Source organism: Mesoplodon mirus (genome assembly GCF_964341445.2).
Source record: "Mesoplodon mirus genome assembly, chromosome: 13".
In the NCBI taxonomy this organism is placed as follows: domain Eukaryota; kingdom Metazoa; phylum Chordata; class Mammalia; order Artiodactyla; family Ziphiidae; genus Mesoplodon; species Mesoplodon mirus.
The window spans coordinates 18713715-18727239 of record NC_138989.1 but is presented as its reverse complement, the minus strand read 5'-3'; the positions used below and the strand labels follow the sequence as shown (position 1 = coordinate 18727239).

Genomic DNA, 13525 nt, shown 5'->3' with positions numbered 1-13525 from the left:
TAGGTGGAGTCACCCCGGGATCTGGACGGGAGCCTGGCAGGGTCAGTCCCCTACCAGAGCCCTGGAGCATGGCTATGTGGGGCCTGGGAGGTCGCCTTGGTTTGCGCGGGTGCCTCGGCGCCCGCAAGCTATTGTGTCCCCGTTTCCAGAGCCGTGGCCCCCAGGGCGTGGAAGACGGGGACCGGTGAGTACCTGGCTGGGAGGGTAACTCAGGCACCTGCCCTGAGTTATGTTGTCGCCGTGGTTCCGTCAAACCGCTGGGAGGTCTCCGCAGTAGTCGCCAGGTGACGTCCTCTTTAGTCGTGACGTCACCGTGGCAACGTGGGCTCCTTGGAAGCCAGAGACCAAGGCTTCTTGGCACAAGACAAGTCCAAACGAAGCCCAGCATCCATCAGGACAGGGCATATCCCATGTGAGCCAAGAGGGTCATCTTGCCTGGCCTCACAATCAGGAGGGGCCTCAATTCGGATATTAACCTATCTGTAAAGCAGTTTATACTTTGAGAGATACACCAACGCGGTCTAAAGATGGCTGTCATCATATACCTTGAAACTTGCACCCCGTTCCCGGACCTCAGAACCTGATTTAATAATGGATTAATCTAATTCACAGATCCAGTAATTTAACCTTTGAATAACCTTCTAATGTCACATTTTAATGTTGAAGTCTTTATTAAAGGTGTTGCTATTTGAAAATGCCAGTTTTCGAACCCTGTTTTGGCAATTCTCCATTTCGGAGTATACTTGAAGCTTTACAGTATGGAAATGGCCCAGGGATTTTTCCTTCCAAGAGTCCCTGGCTTGGTAGAGCAGAGGTAACAGTTTTGGGGTGTCAAATAAGATAGTCTTGGGCAAGAATCCCAGCCCTACCGCTTCTTCCCTTGGTGACCTAGGAGGGTGAGTCTCATCCCGTCAGCTACAGATTCCTCAGAAACAAAATGAACATCATAGGTAGTGCTTGGGAAGGTTCCAGGGATAATTCAAGGAGATAATGCCTGTAATTCACTTAGCACAGTGCAGAGACTGTGGAAGGTGATCGATAAATTCTTTCAGCCAATATTTATTGAGCGTCTGCTTTGAGCAATGGGCTACATCGCCTATTCTGCACGTACTGGTGTGGCAAGACACAGAACTTGCCCACAAAGGGCTTAAAACTAAAAGGAACAGAGGGGAAAGATTTCAAGAGATCCAAGCAGAAAGGGGTAAGTGCTGCCTCTGAGGATATGGGTAGCAAACTGTGACCCACTGAAAGACGTGCCCCACTATATACGCCATCCTCGCTCATCATCTCTTGATGTTTATTTCTCCTTAGGCCACAGCCTTCCTCGAACACACCCAAGCTCCCCAAGATCTACACCAAAACAGGAGACAAAGGTAGGGTGGGGACAGGTGAAAAATGCAAAGAAAGACATGGCAGATTCCATCTTAAAGTTCTTCCAAATTCTAGGACTTCCCTGGCAATCCAATGGTTAAGACTCCACGCTTCTACTGCAGGGGGCATGGGTTCGATCCTTGGTCAGGGAACTAAGATCCTGTATGCCACGCGGCACTAGAAATTGATGGAAAATTCTGGAATGAGAATTAAATAAATAATAGCTTTAAAATATTTTTTTTAAAGTTCTTCCAAATTCGTTGCAGACATTAAAAGTATGTGACAGATCTCAATAGGCATCACCCAAATGTGATGTGAAATGAAAGATGCCCAAGATACATTAAGTGATAAAAGCAAGTTGCAGAACAATCCAAATAGTTGGAATCCATTGGATAAAAGTGTGTGTGTGTATTTATATGTGTGTTCAGGTGTGCACAGAACATTGTGAAAGGTTATACCTTGGACTGTTACCTGGGAGAGAGATTGAATTCTGGGAGAGGGGAATGAATAGACGGGCTTTCATTGTTTCCTATACATACTTTTATTCTATTATTTATTTTGTAATGAGCATATATTGCTTTGATAATTTAAAAAAATGCCAGAACATAATGTACAGAAAAAAAAGATGCAGAAGAACATATCAGTGTGATACCATTTTCTAAAGTTTTAAACCACCCATGGACTTCCCTGGCGGTCCAGTGGTTAGAACTTGGCACTTCCACTGCAGGGGGCGCGGGTTTGATCCCTGGTTGGGGAACTAAGATCCCGCATGCTGCGTGGCATGCCCCCCCCCAAAAAAAAGAAACACGCAGATTACCAGTATTTATTGCTTTGGGGGTATATTTATGTAGTAAGAAGATAAAAACATTCATAGATGTACTTAATGCCATTGTACACTTAAAAATGGTTAAAATGGCCAATCTTACATTATGTTTATGTTACCACAATAAGAAAAGAAAAGATGCAAAGGGATGACAGTGTTGATGCCCTCCAGCCAAAGACTCCAGGGACGGAATTCCCTGGCGGTCCAGTGGTTAGGACTCCACGCTCTCACTGCCAAGGACCTGGGTTCAGTCCCTGGTCGGGGAACTAAAATCCCACAAGCCAAGCAGCGCAGCCAAGAATAAATAAATAAATAAATAAAGTAGATCAGGAAAGAAGTGAGGACAGTGGTTACCCCTGGGGAGGGGGGCGGTGACTGAAAGCAGGGACATGGGGGCTTCTAGGGTGAAGCTCATATTTTATTTCTTGATCTGGTTGCTTGATCACAGAAGTCTGTTTCAGTTAGTAACAATTCATCAACTTGTACACTTTCGATTCGGGCACTGTTCTGTGTATGTTATCCTTCAAGTGGAAACATGCTTTAAAAGAGCCTATCAAGAAAAAAACTCTTTAATTTGGGCAGCAAAACATTCTCACAGGGTTTTCCAGCACCTTCACCGGAGAAAGGAGACCGAAAGACGACCAGGCGTTTGAAGCCGTGGGAACTACAGATGAATTAAGTTCAGCCATTGGGTAAGGGGGACGGGATTGGCCTTGAGGTCGGGCTTGAGTTGGTTGGTAGAGGTCATGACTGACGTGCAGCTCTCCCGAGTGCCCGCCAGTCCCAGAGGCTGCCAGCCCTCGAAGAACCTTCCTTGGCCTGTGGCTTCCGTCCCTCTCCGCGTGATGCTGCCTTGCCCCTCCATCCCTGCCCCCTCCCTGTGCTCGTATGTGTGTGCCACTGAGGTGCACGTGCTAAGTGACAGGCGAGTCGAGCACAGTACGCAGGGCGTCAGGCACGATCCCTTTCGTGAGACTTACTTTGTAAACAAGCATACACACAGCCAGGGTTTAGAGGGTGGACTCGGGGAAGTAGTCAGGATCGGCCGGGCCATGCTGCTGTAACAGACAACCCCCACGTTTCGTAGCTTAAACCACCAGAGGCGGAGTTCACCCTCTCACTTCAAGCCCATCGTGGGTTGGGTATGTTTCTTCTCCGCCTGGCCTTCACTCTGGGACCCAGGCTGGTGGGACAGCCTCTGTCTAGAATAACACCGGTAGTTGTGGCAGAGGGAAGAGAGATCACGGTGATGCCCACGCTGGCTCTTAAAGCTTCCACGAAGTGACACGCCACCTCTGCTCACATTTCATTGGCCAGAGCCAGGGACATGGACACACGTGACAGCAGCAGGGGTGGGAGGGGCCGCAAATATCTGAGAACAAAGTTCAGGCCACCACGCTCAGCAAGCTGTCGGCAGCATGAGCTGCAGTTATTGTAAGTACTAGTTCCCAAGTTCTGACTCAGCCTTCTGGGTGAAGATCCTGGTAATCAGACAGACCTGGGTTCAAATTCCCTCCCACTGCTGACTGGCTGTGTGACGTCAGGCAAAGCACCTGGCCTCTCTGAGCCTCATTTCCTATTCTTTCAAATGATCCTAGTAATAGTATCCAATCTCATTGGGTTCTTCCGAGGATGTAATGAGAGAACTCCCTGTTTCCCCCTTAGGACGACAGCACCTAGCACCAATCAATGCTAGCTATTATTATCATCATAATTATTAAAACTTACCTGTTCGTGGTCGCCATTTCTCAGTGATGGGCCTAAGTGAGGTTCTCAGGAAAGATAATGTAGCTAGTCTGCCAGCAGAGGAGAGAGGGCAGACCCCTTGGTGTGTGTGGGAAGGGTGTGGCGAGGGGGAAGTGCACACAAGATGAAGTGGGCAGAGGGGCGGGAAGGCGGGTTCTAGCATCGTCTGTTTAGAATTAGCACATCAGCAGGCCATCATCCCTCAGGTGATGTGGTGCAGGGGACTGGCCACAGCTCAGTTGTGGATTCTTCCGTCCTCAGGTGTTGGCGGAGCATCTGCGTGTGCCAGGCTCTGCTGAGTGGGGAGCCTCAGCCCTGCCTTCATGGAGCCTGTGGTCTGCGGGGTGCGGTGCAGCGGGCGGGGCGGAGCAGACAGACGCTGGAGGGGCAGCCACAAGTGGTGGGAGCGGGGATGGAGCGAGCATGGGTAGGGGCCTCCCGCTGGCCTCTGTCGTGGGAACATCCTCAGTGAGCAGATATTCCCGAGCATCTCCAATGCGCCAGGCCTGAGGCATACGCCCCCTCCTCACCATCCAGAGGGGAAGACCAACGCGGGACAGCTTACGTGTGTGCTTATTATTTAGTTCTGATTGTAAGATGGGCGAGAAGATGCACAGTAGTTCTTCTTTTGCCCTTTCAAAGCCATTCTCCTGTGCCTGGGAGGCTGGCCTGGAGATGGTCTCACCCCGATTCCCTTGTCCTCTGGCTTTAGAGTTGGTCCAGCCAATGGGCAACACCAGCAGGAGATCGGACAAGGGTGAGAGGGGTAGGGGTATTGTGACCCCGCCCCCAGCCCTGTGTGGCTCTGGCAGTTGTGGGGCTCTCCACTGCTTTCTCCCAGCTGCCCAGCTCCTGGCGGTGACCTCTGCCCAGAATGCAGCTCTCTCCAGGGTTGGTAGCGCCTGTGACCCTCCCTTGCCCCTTCAGGCTCTTGCTTTTGCTCATCTCTGGATCCATCCGCAGTTCTCATAAGCCTTCCCACTCTGTCAGTAGTCTCTTCGTGAAGCTTTTCTCCAGGAACCCTTCAAACACACCACTGTCCGGCCAGGACCCTGACTGGTCCAGAAGAGGGTGCAGCGTTCTGAGGGAGGCCAGGGCCACAGTCCTGACCTGCATCGGGAGCACTCTGATTTTCCTGCCCCACCCAGCCTTACCAGCAAACTCCTACTCAGCCTTCAAAGTCCCACCTCCAGCATCGCTTCTTCCAGGAAGCCCTCCCTGAACCCTAATCAAGGCCAAATATCCCAGGACTCTCACCCTTTCCTTCAGAGCACTGACCTCAGTTTGCAACTTCACTGTCAGTCGTGTGACATCTGATTCACATCTCCCTGTCCTGCCTAACGGGGACTGTGTCACCTCTGTTCATACTGAACCACCTGAACCTGGCCAGAGTAGGCGCTGAAAGAGGAGTTATTGGCTGGATGAGCAGCGAAAAACAAATACCCCCAACCACATGGAAGGTTACGATGTTCTCAATGTCAGCAAGAAAATAACGGCCTTCCTGTGATAGCTCAATTAGCAAAATGGCCAAACCCCTGAGAATGTATTGCCTTCCAGCAAGACAGGGCCTGGGGATGTTATACTCAAGGCAGATTCTTTTTCCTTCTTCCTCACAGGTTTGCTATGGAATTAATTGCAGAAAAGGGCCACCCGTTTGTGGAAGAGCTTCAGAAAGTGAGTAACATCGTCTCACCCCAAGCTGGGATTTTCCAACCCCGAGGCCTGGTGGCCATAACTGGATTTGCCAACTGACCATCACTTCCTTTCTGCGTCACCTGGGACTAGTTCACTTACCCTCTGTGAGCCTCAGTTTCTTCATCTGTAAGATGGGGACACACAGAGAAGACCCTCCCTCACAGGCGAGTGGTGAGGTTTGCCCTCAGAGAGGGAAATGTGAAGGGCAGTGGTCTCAGCCCCGGGCAGTTCTGCCCCTCAGGGGACACAGGGCAGTGTCTGGAGATGTTTTGAGTTGTCACACTGGAGGTGGAGGTGCTACTGGGATCTAGTGCGTAGAGGCAGGGATGCAGCTAAACGTCCTACAACGCACAGGAGAGCCCCCATGACATAGGATGACCTGGGCCAAAGTGTCAGTGGCCCAGAGGTTGAGAGACTTGAAAGGCCCAGCAATGGTTAGCCCTCGGCGGGGGGGATGATAGGGTTCTTAGAATTACTGTTCTGTTCCTTAAGAGGCAGCAGGGGCTCTGGCCCACAGAGAGGACTTCAGAAATAGAGGCAGGGCCACCACCCCCAGAACATGGAGAACGTACCTGGGGTTTTAGTCTGCGTGCTGACCCGAGTCAGCTGCTCCCTGAAGGGTCAGCCCTCGGCCTGCTTCAGTCCTCCAGGCCAGGCTGGAGCCCACTGGGGCCCCTGGGAGCAGACACAGGGTAGTGAGGGGCTGCAGAAAGATGGGAGGCCTAAACTGCTGGAACATTCTATGAATGAGGCACCTCCCGTATGAGGAAGACTGGTCTTCAGCCTCATAATGAGGAATTGCTGGCATCTACAGTGGTCGTTTCTGTCTGCCGTGCTCACCTCTGAGCGGGGTTTGCAGAGGGAAGAGGGAGGCAGTGGCGTGATGAGCCCCTACCTTGCTTTAGACCATGTCCTTTGGGTAACAGTTTCAACATCACCTCCTCCGGGGCCTTCCCTGGCCACCCCTGCCTCCAGCTGGTGCCTCTCCCAGGCTTCCACAGCTCCTGTGCTTCTGCCCCTAAAGGCATCACCAGGAGTGTGGCCTGGGTGCCCCAAGGGCGCAGACTGTGACTTGTTCAGCTGGGTGCCCCGCCTGGCCCCCGGGGGCTGCTCCAGGCCTATGGCAGGCCAGGCAGCCTGTTCTCGGCTCTCCCTGCAGAAGCCCACGAGGTGGAGGCCAGCCTTCACGTTTTACAGAGGACAAAACCGAGGCTCAGCCCAAGGCCGCACAGCCAGGAATCAGCGGGGCTGGGATCGGATTCCTAGACTGGGGCCACCTCTCTCCAGCCCCCGGGGTAAATGCTGCAGGTGGCCGGCGGCGGGGTAGTACTGTGACGCCCCTTTCCATTGGAAGCCAGAGACACCACGAGGTCAAGTAACTTACCCAGAGTCTGCTGCTTGGTGGCTCAGGAGGGTTCCAGTCCACTCCCGGGTGGGCACCGTCTACTCTCACCGACTGTGTCCTGCTCCCGGCACACTGCCACGGTGGCTGTCTCATCAGAGGGCACAGCCCTGTCCTGTATAGTTTAAAAAGCACTGTCAATTTGGGTCTCTCCGCCCAAGTGTTATAGGTTAGAAAACCAAGGCTGTCAGTTTAGACAAAAGAAAAAGACCTTGAAGGGCCCAGCACATGGGAGAGGAGGGTCGGGGTGAGAAGATTCCTCCTGACTATCCCTGGGCGCTTGACACTCCCCGTCTGTGTCACCCAGGCGTTCCAAGGGAGCCAGGGCCCCTCCCAACAGGGCAGACGTGCTGTGCTGCAGGTTCAGACAGAGTTTGCTGATGAGCCTTTAAATGCCGGCTCCTTAGAGGTCTGACAGCTCCCGGCAGGCCCGCCCCTGCAGGTGGACGCACGAGACCCCTGCTTGGCCCGCGTGACAGGGTCTTCACCCACGCCTTCCATTCCTCCCCAGATCCAGTGCTCCCTGCAGGACGTCGGCTCTGCCCTGGCAACACCGCGCTCCTCAGCCAGGGAGGCTCACTTAAGTAATTCTCTCCCTGAACCCACTGTGTGTGCTCAGAGGGCCCCGGGGGGCCTGGGCCCGTGGGCGGGGGGAATGACTCTGTCCTGGGTGTTGCCTGGGACCCCTGTCAACCTGGCCTGTGCAGCCTGAGATGGAAGGTCCCTCTGAGCCAGGCCAGTGGTTGGCAGGCGCCCAGGCGGAAGGGACGGGGCGGGCTCCTTGATCCGGGGGCAGTGGCCTCACGGCTGCGTCCTTCTCCTGGGCTCCACAGAACACGCCACATTCGAGGCAGGGCCCATCCTGGAGCTGGAGCAGTGGATCGACAGATACTCCAGCCAGCTGCCCCCGCTCACCACTTTCATCCTGCCTGTAGGTACTGGGCTGCCTCAACCTGGGGGTGGCTGCGGGCCAGTGTGTTGACCAAAACACACAGGCAGGGATTCAGCGCCCCCCCCTTTTAATTTTTAACAGCGACAGAAGCTTTCCCCCAGCCCCCAAGTCCCCTCCAGACCGTCACGGCTCCCTCCCCAGTCCTGCCTGTTTTGGAGAGGGGTACCCAGTGGGTGTGCCCCGGCAGGGCCCCTGGAGACAGAACACTGCCCGTTGTGGGCGGGGCCTGTGTGTCCCTCCGTCCATCCAGGCTCCCTGCCTGCAGTGGGCACCCTCCCCCCGCCCTTCCAGCCAACACCCGCTTTCTCCTTTCAGTCCGGAGGCAAGAGCAGCTCTGCACTGCATTTCTGTCGGGCCGTGTGCCGCCGAGCTGAGAGACGGTACTGGGGTGCGGGGCCGAGGGAGCGGGACCTGGGCAGAGAGACAGTGATCCTGACCGGGGTGGGGGTGGGGGTGGGGAAAGCACGTCGGGATCAGAGCTTGTTCAGAAGCAGGCAGCTCCAGGAAACGGGCGGGGGAGGCCCAGCTCGTCTAGGTGATTATTTGTAATTATAACATTCACGTGGTATGAAATTCAGGTGTGTATTCAGTGAAGACTCCCTGTTCCTGGGGTTAATTTAAATGGTGGGGGTTGTCTCAGCTGAGCAGAAAAGATTGAAAAGCTCCACACCATGATAAGAGCTATGAGGGAGGGTACTTGGCACCAGAGTGACCCAGCCTGGGATGGGGCATGGGGGGTACTGGGGGCACAGTGGACAGTGCCTGGGGTGAGGGGACAGCAAGGGCAGAGGTGGCAGTCTGCATGGAACACACACAAAGGATGCCGAGTGTCTGGTCCAGAGTGAGGGGCATGAGGTCTGACGAGGCTAGAGGCTGAGCGGAGGCCAGGCCGGGCAGGGCCTCATGCGCCCCGAGAGCTCTGCATTTATCCTGAGAGCCTTTATCCTGCGAGCCATTGATGGGTTTTAGGCCATGAGATGACGTGCTGGCTGCTGGGTGGAGAAGGGCCCAGACCAGCCACCTGCTACCCCAGTCCCCCAACTCAGAGTCAGGAGAGGAGGGACCGCCCCCCCGCCCCCCGCCAGAAGCTCCTGACTGCCTTTTCAAGGAAACTTTAAAAGAGTAATTGCAACATTTCCATTTACACCACTCATAGGCCAGGCTGCCACCAGGTTTTACAGAGAAATGGGAATAAAGCCCTGCTTTATATAACCGGCAGGACCGTGCTGGGCACTTTGTATCCATTATTTCATTGATTCCTTGTGGTAACCTTGGGAGAGAGGTGGTGGCAGCCCCCACTCTACTGGAGTCAGGACTCTGGGGCTCAGCGGTGACACTGTGGCCAGGGTCACCTGGGTGGTCCATGGCAGAGTCTGGATTTGAGCCCAGGTGTGTCTGCTCCATACCTGAGCTCTTTCCATAGCCCCATGTCATAAAGATTTCACTTTTCATAAAAGGCCCTTGGGGCCAAGTGGTTCCTAAAGTGATGCTGAGTCACAAAAGAGCTTCAGCTTCAAAAGGAAAACAGTCATTTGTACAAAGCTGTCCACATCAGCAGTGCTCATAGTAGCAAAAAATTGGAAACAACCCAAAGGCCCAACATCAGGGAATGGCCGAGCAGAGGGGGGATCCTGAGGACACCAAACCCGTGCCCAGGTGACAAAGCCCCTGGGGCAGGAGACACAAACCTGGGGCCTCGGTTTGGGGCGAGCACCTCCCAGCAGGGGTTATGTAGCAGAGGCGACGTGCATGGAGGGGCTGCCAGCTCACTGGTGCTCAGCAGACGGCACCATCTAGAGTGTCTGCACACAGACTGGCGAGGCTGCAGCGGGAGTGAAATGCTGGCTCAGGACGCAGCTCCTGCCCCCAAGCGTGTTGAGCCCGGAACGTAGTGTGATGCTGTGTTTCCTCCCCTTCTAGCGTGGTGCCTCTTGTCCAGTCCGGTGAGACGGATGCAAACGTGGCCAAGTTCTTAAACAGGTACTCAGATGGGATCTGGAGAGTCTTTCTGAAAAAGTAGGCACTTCGTGGCTCCAGCCCTGGCTCGTGCGGCTCCAGCGTGGGCCAGGCCAGGGCTGAGAGCTGAGGGACCCCAGGAGCTGCCTGGGGTCCAGAAAGTGACCTCACAGCCAGGGTCTGGCCCCTTAATGTGGTCACTCCTCCCCCAGGACATGGCTTGGGCTTTGATGGTCCTGACCAGCTCCTTTCCTCCTGGGAGGGGAGTGGGTCTGAGGGGAGTGAGGACCATTCTGTTCATGTCACAGTAGTGACCCTGGGGAGCCCTCCGGCCATGTAGGTTGTGTGGGCCGAGCCAGTTCGTTCTCTTAGCAAGGAAGGCATCACTGCGCAGATGAGGAACCAGCATATGACAGCTCTGCGGCGGGGGGGATCACCCAGAGCAGTCTCTTCCACTGCCCAGTCCTCCACCCCACTCCCAGAGAGACAGCCAGGCATCAGGAGGAGGGGGGCATGGTTCCAGGATGGGGCATGGGTCAGGGAAGGTTCCAGCAGGACCTGGCATGGAGCTGGCCTCAGGGGGTAGGGTTGGGGCAGGGAGAGAAGAGGAGGGTGGGGTCAGTGAGGCACGGAAACAAGGGAGAGCACAGAGCAGCTTCGCAAACTAACTGCCAGCCCCTTAGGGGCAGGCTCACTGTTTCCTGTCCTGTTTCCCTCCCCACCCACCCCTGCCCAGAGGCCCCATCACTGCTGGGTCAAAGAAAGAAGGGAGAGGGGCACTAGGGTCTAGCCCACTAGAACATTCCAGGCTAGTGCTTCTCAACCGGGATGCCTGGAAATGTCTGGAGACAAGTGGGTGGGGGCCAGGGGTGCTGCCCAGTGTCCTGCGACGCACACAACAGCTCCCTCTTCCTGCCGCGAAGAATCACCCAGCCACAAGAAATGGTCCCGAACGTCTCTAGCGCCGGGGTCGAGAAGCCTGCTCTAGGCTCCCTCTACTCAGAGCAGACCAGCAGCACCTGGGCACGGTTTAGACCTGCCAAACCCTGGGCCGGGCCCAGCCGGCCCTCCCGAATCAGAACCTGATCTGCATGTCACCAGGATCCCCAGCTGACTTGTGTGCACACCCCAGTTTGGGAGGCACCAGTCCTGTTCACTGGAAGGTGCAGAAACCAGGGAGTGGCCCAAAGTCACCAGCCCTGTGACGTCAGAGTAGTGGCCTCATCCTGCAGGAAACACCCCAGCCCTGGCGCCAGAGTCGGGCGCGGGGCTCTCAGGGAGCCAGCCTGGAGCGCCATCCATCAAGCCCAGGTTGGCTGAGCACCCGCTGTCCCACCCAGTGCTCCTGGGGCACGTGACTTATATTTCCTCCTTGAAGGCTAATATAGGGAGGACCCTGTTAGCATTGATCTCTCATTTCAGATCATTCCATTTGCCTTCTTCTGCCCCTCCAGACTCAGTGACTATCTCTTCACGTTAGCCAGATACACAGCCATGAAGGAGGGGAATCCAGAAAAAATATACAAGAAAAATGACTTGTCGGTCCCTGCCTGAGGCGCTTGGAAATAATGGAAAAAGGGAGCTTTGCAGACTCCACAGTGACGATGGGAAAGGAAGACTTTGCCCTCATATCCTGATTCCTGAAGATCTCACCCAGAGGGGCCAGAAGCTGGTCTTTTGTCCAGACTCAGCCTCCTCTCAGGGCCCCGCCACTTCCTTCAGGAGCTGAGGCCGGTGGAGAATTCTGCCCCCCCCTCCCCTGGGCTCTCCTCAGCCTTCCAAAAAAGAATAAAAGTGGGAAAGGCTTGAGAGAGAGAGAGAGAGAGAGAGAGTGAGTGTGTGTGTGTGTGTGTGTGTGAGTGACAGAGACAGATGCCCTCCACTGGCAGCTTATTTGGAATGGTACCAGAGGCCCTTGGAAATGTAACTGTGATTTACCTGTGCCAAAGGGGCTTTAAAATGTCACATTTATAAAGAGGAAGGCAGACAGGATTTGGAGTTCAGTCACCTCTGAGCCACTCATCAAGGGGGAAGGCCGGCTGCAGATTGACAGGCGAGGCCTCGGAAACACTTGGACTGAAGTGCACGTGTGGCGAGGGTGCAGCCCGGAGAATCTTCTCTAAAGGGGAGCCTTCCTCCATCAAGGGACGGACATCCCTGGGAGAGGAACACCACCACTTTAAGGAGGGTGTGTCCTGCCCGGGCAGGTGGCGTCCAGGGTCAGAGGTGAACTGCGTTCAGCTTCAGACTATAAGCTCTTATGTTTCCAGCGAGGCTGACGCAGACCAGACCGACTTCTCTGATGTTGCACTTGGCTGGTTTATGCCTCTGAGATCCGGGCCGCAGCTGTATTTTATTTCAGTTGTCACTGCTGCTCCTTCCCGCTATGGAGTGACCCTGCCAGTGCCAGCTGTGTCCTTGGGAAGGGGGATATTTATGAAGGGCGAGGAGGCAGCCCCGAGAACCTGAAGATTCCACGCCACTAATTGCAGGAAACAACTTGGGAAGGGCAGGCTCTCACTAACTGTCAGGGCAGAAACGCCCAGTGAACTCCATCCAGCCATCATTTATTAGCCTGAAGCTCGGAAGTCCCTCCAGCCATCCCTGCCAGCAGTTAGGAAACATTAAAATGATGAGTTTTGTGCTTGCTTTTGCTTTCGTTCTTAACCACCTTACCTGCTCATTTTGCTGGAGGAACATCATTATCTCGTCCCTTCTGGGTCCTTTCGTTCCTGGACTTGGGCAAAGTGGCCGAGGTGCAGGTGACCGTGAGTGAAAGTGAAAACCCTCCAGGAAGTGGCCCCGGCCAGCAGTTGGTGCCAGGTCTGGTGCATGGTGGGCGCTCGGCCTGTGTGAACAGAACTGAGAACATTACAGAACAGGCTAAGGGCGGTTCACTGTCGGGCAGGCACTCAGGCTGGACCGGGGAGGGCTATGTTCCAAGAGCTCACAGCAAATCCATCAAGTGACTAGATCCTACCCACACCTTAGCATCTTCCTGGAAGGAGCAGGACGTACGTAATAAAACAACAGTCCCACACTCCCCACCGTAGTGAAACATCTGCAAAGGACAAGAGAAGTTCTTTGAGTAGATACAGCGTCCTCACGGGATGATCTCTGAAACAAGGCCTTTTCCTGTAGCCAAATCCCCTCCCCACCAGCCCTTGCTGGGAGGGGCTGTCGCAGGCCAGATGGTAACTCTGGGTTCCCAGGCCCCGCGCCCCCTGCATCATCCCTTCCACCAGCAAACATCCCGGAGAAACAAACACCCCTGAGAAACGTGCAGGTGCAGGCATGTCCTGTGCCACTGACCTGGGAAGAACTGAGGAGGCCTGCTGGGGAGGGGCTCGCCCAGGGGATGGGTCAGTTTGAAACTTTCGCTCCTCTGCTGTGCCTTACATAGCCATGTGGGAGCTGGAAGCAAAAGGAAAAATGTGTTCACCCCTGTACACTTAGCAAAATATCCTCCCCGGTCTCAAACCCAGTGGGAAAAGTTAATGAAAGCTCTGTGATCGAAACACATGACTATATAAAGCCCGTTTGCAACCGCTGTCAACCCTGGTAAATGGTTGTCCGCATC

General features: G+C 54.7%; 1 protein-coding gene across 2 annotated transcripts; it reads left to right on the top strand.

Annotated features, from left to right (window-relative positions):
* The first annotated feature begins 29 nt into the window (after positions 1 to 29).
* Positions 30 to 12587, top strand: MMAB (metabolism of cobalamin associated B). 2 transcript variants are annotated; one of them, XM_082641409.1, is made up of 9 exons: positions 30 to 184; positions 1312 to 1373; positions 2793 to 2886; positions 5557 to 5614; positions 7549 to 7621; positions 7871 to 7968; positions 8305 to 8369; positions 9910 to 9969; positions 11400 to 12587. In XM_082641409.1, the coding sequence occupies exons 1-9, from the start codon at positions 69 to 71 to the stop codon at positions 11497 to 11499; spliced, it is 726 nt and encodes a 241-aa protein (XP_082497535.1). In that variant the 5' UTR covers positions 30 to 68; the 3' UTR covers positions 11500 to 12587. The 2 variants fall into 2 exon arrangements, with proteins under 2 accessions (XP_082497535.1, XP_082497536.1); XM_082641410.1 differs by having other exon boundaries at positions 11368 to 12587.
* Positions 12588 to 13525: the final 938 nt, after the last annotated feature.

Bases quoted from the DNA above. Each gene is read 5' to 3' on its own strand.
- MMAB (XM_082641409.1), top strand. From the start codon at position 69: ATGGCTATGTGGGGCCTGGGAGGTCGCCTTGGTTTGCGCGGGTGCCTC. The intron at 2,887-5,556 runs GTAAGGGGGACG...TCTTCCTCACAG, and splicing joins GAATTAAGTTCAGCCATTGG to GTTTGCTATGGAATTAATTG. The intron at 5,615-7,548 runs GTGAGTAACATC...ATTCCTCCCCAG, and splicing joins TTGTGGAAGAGCTTCAGAAA to ATCCAGTGCTCCCTGCAGGA.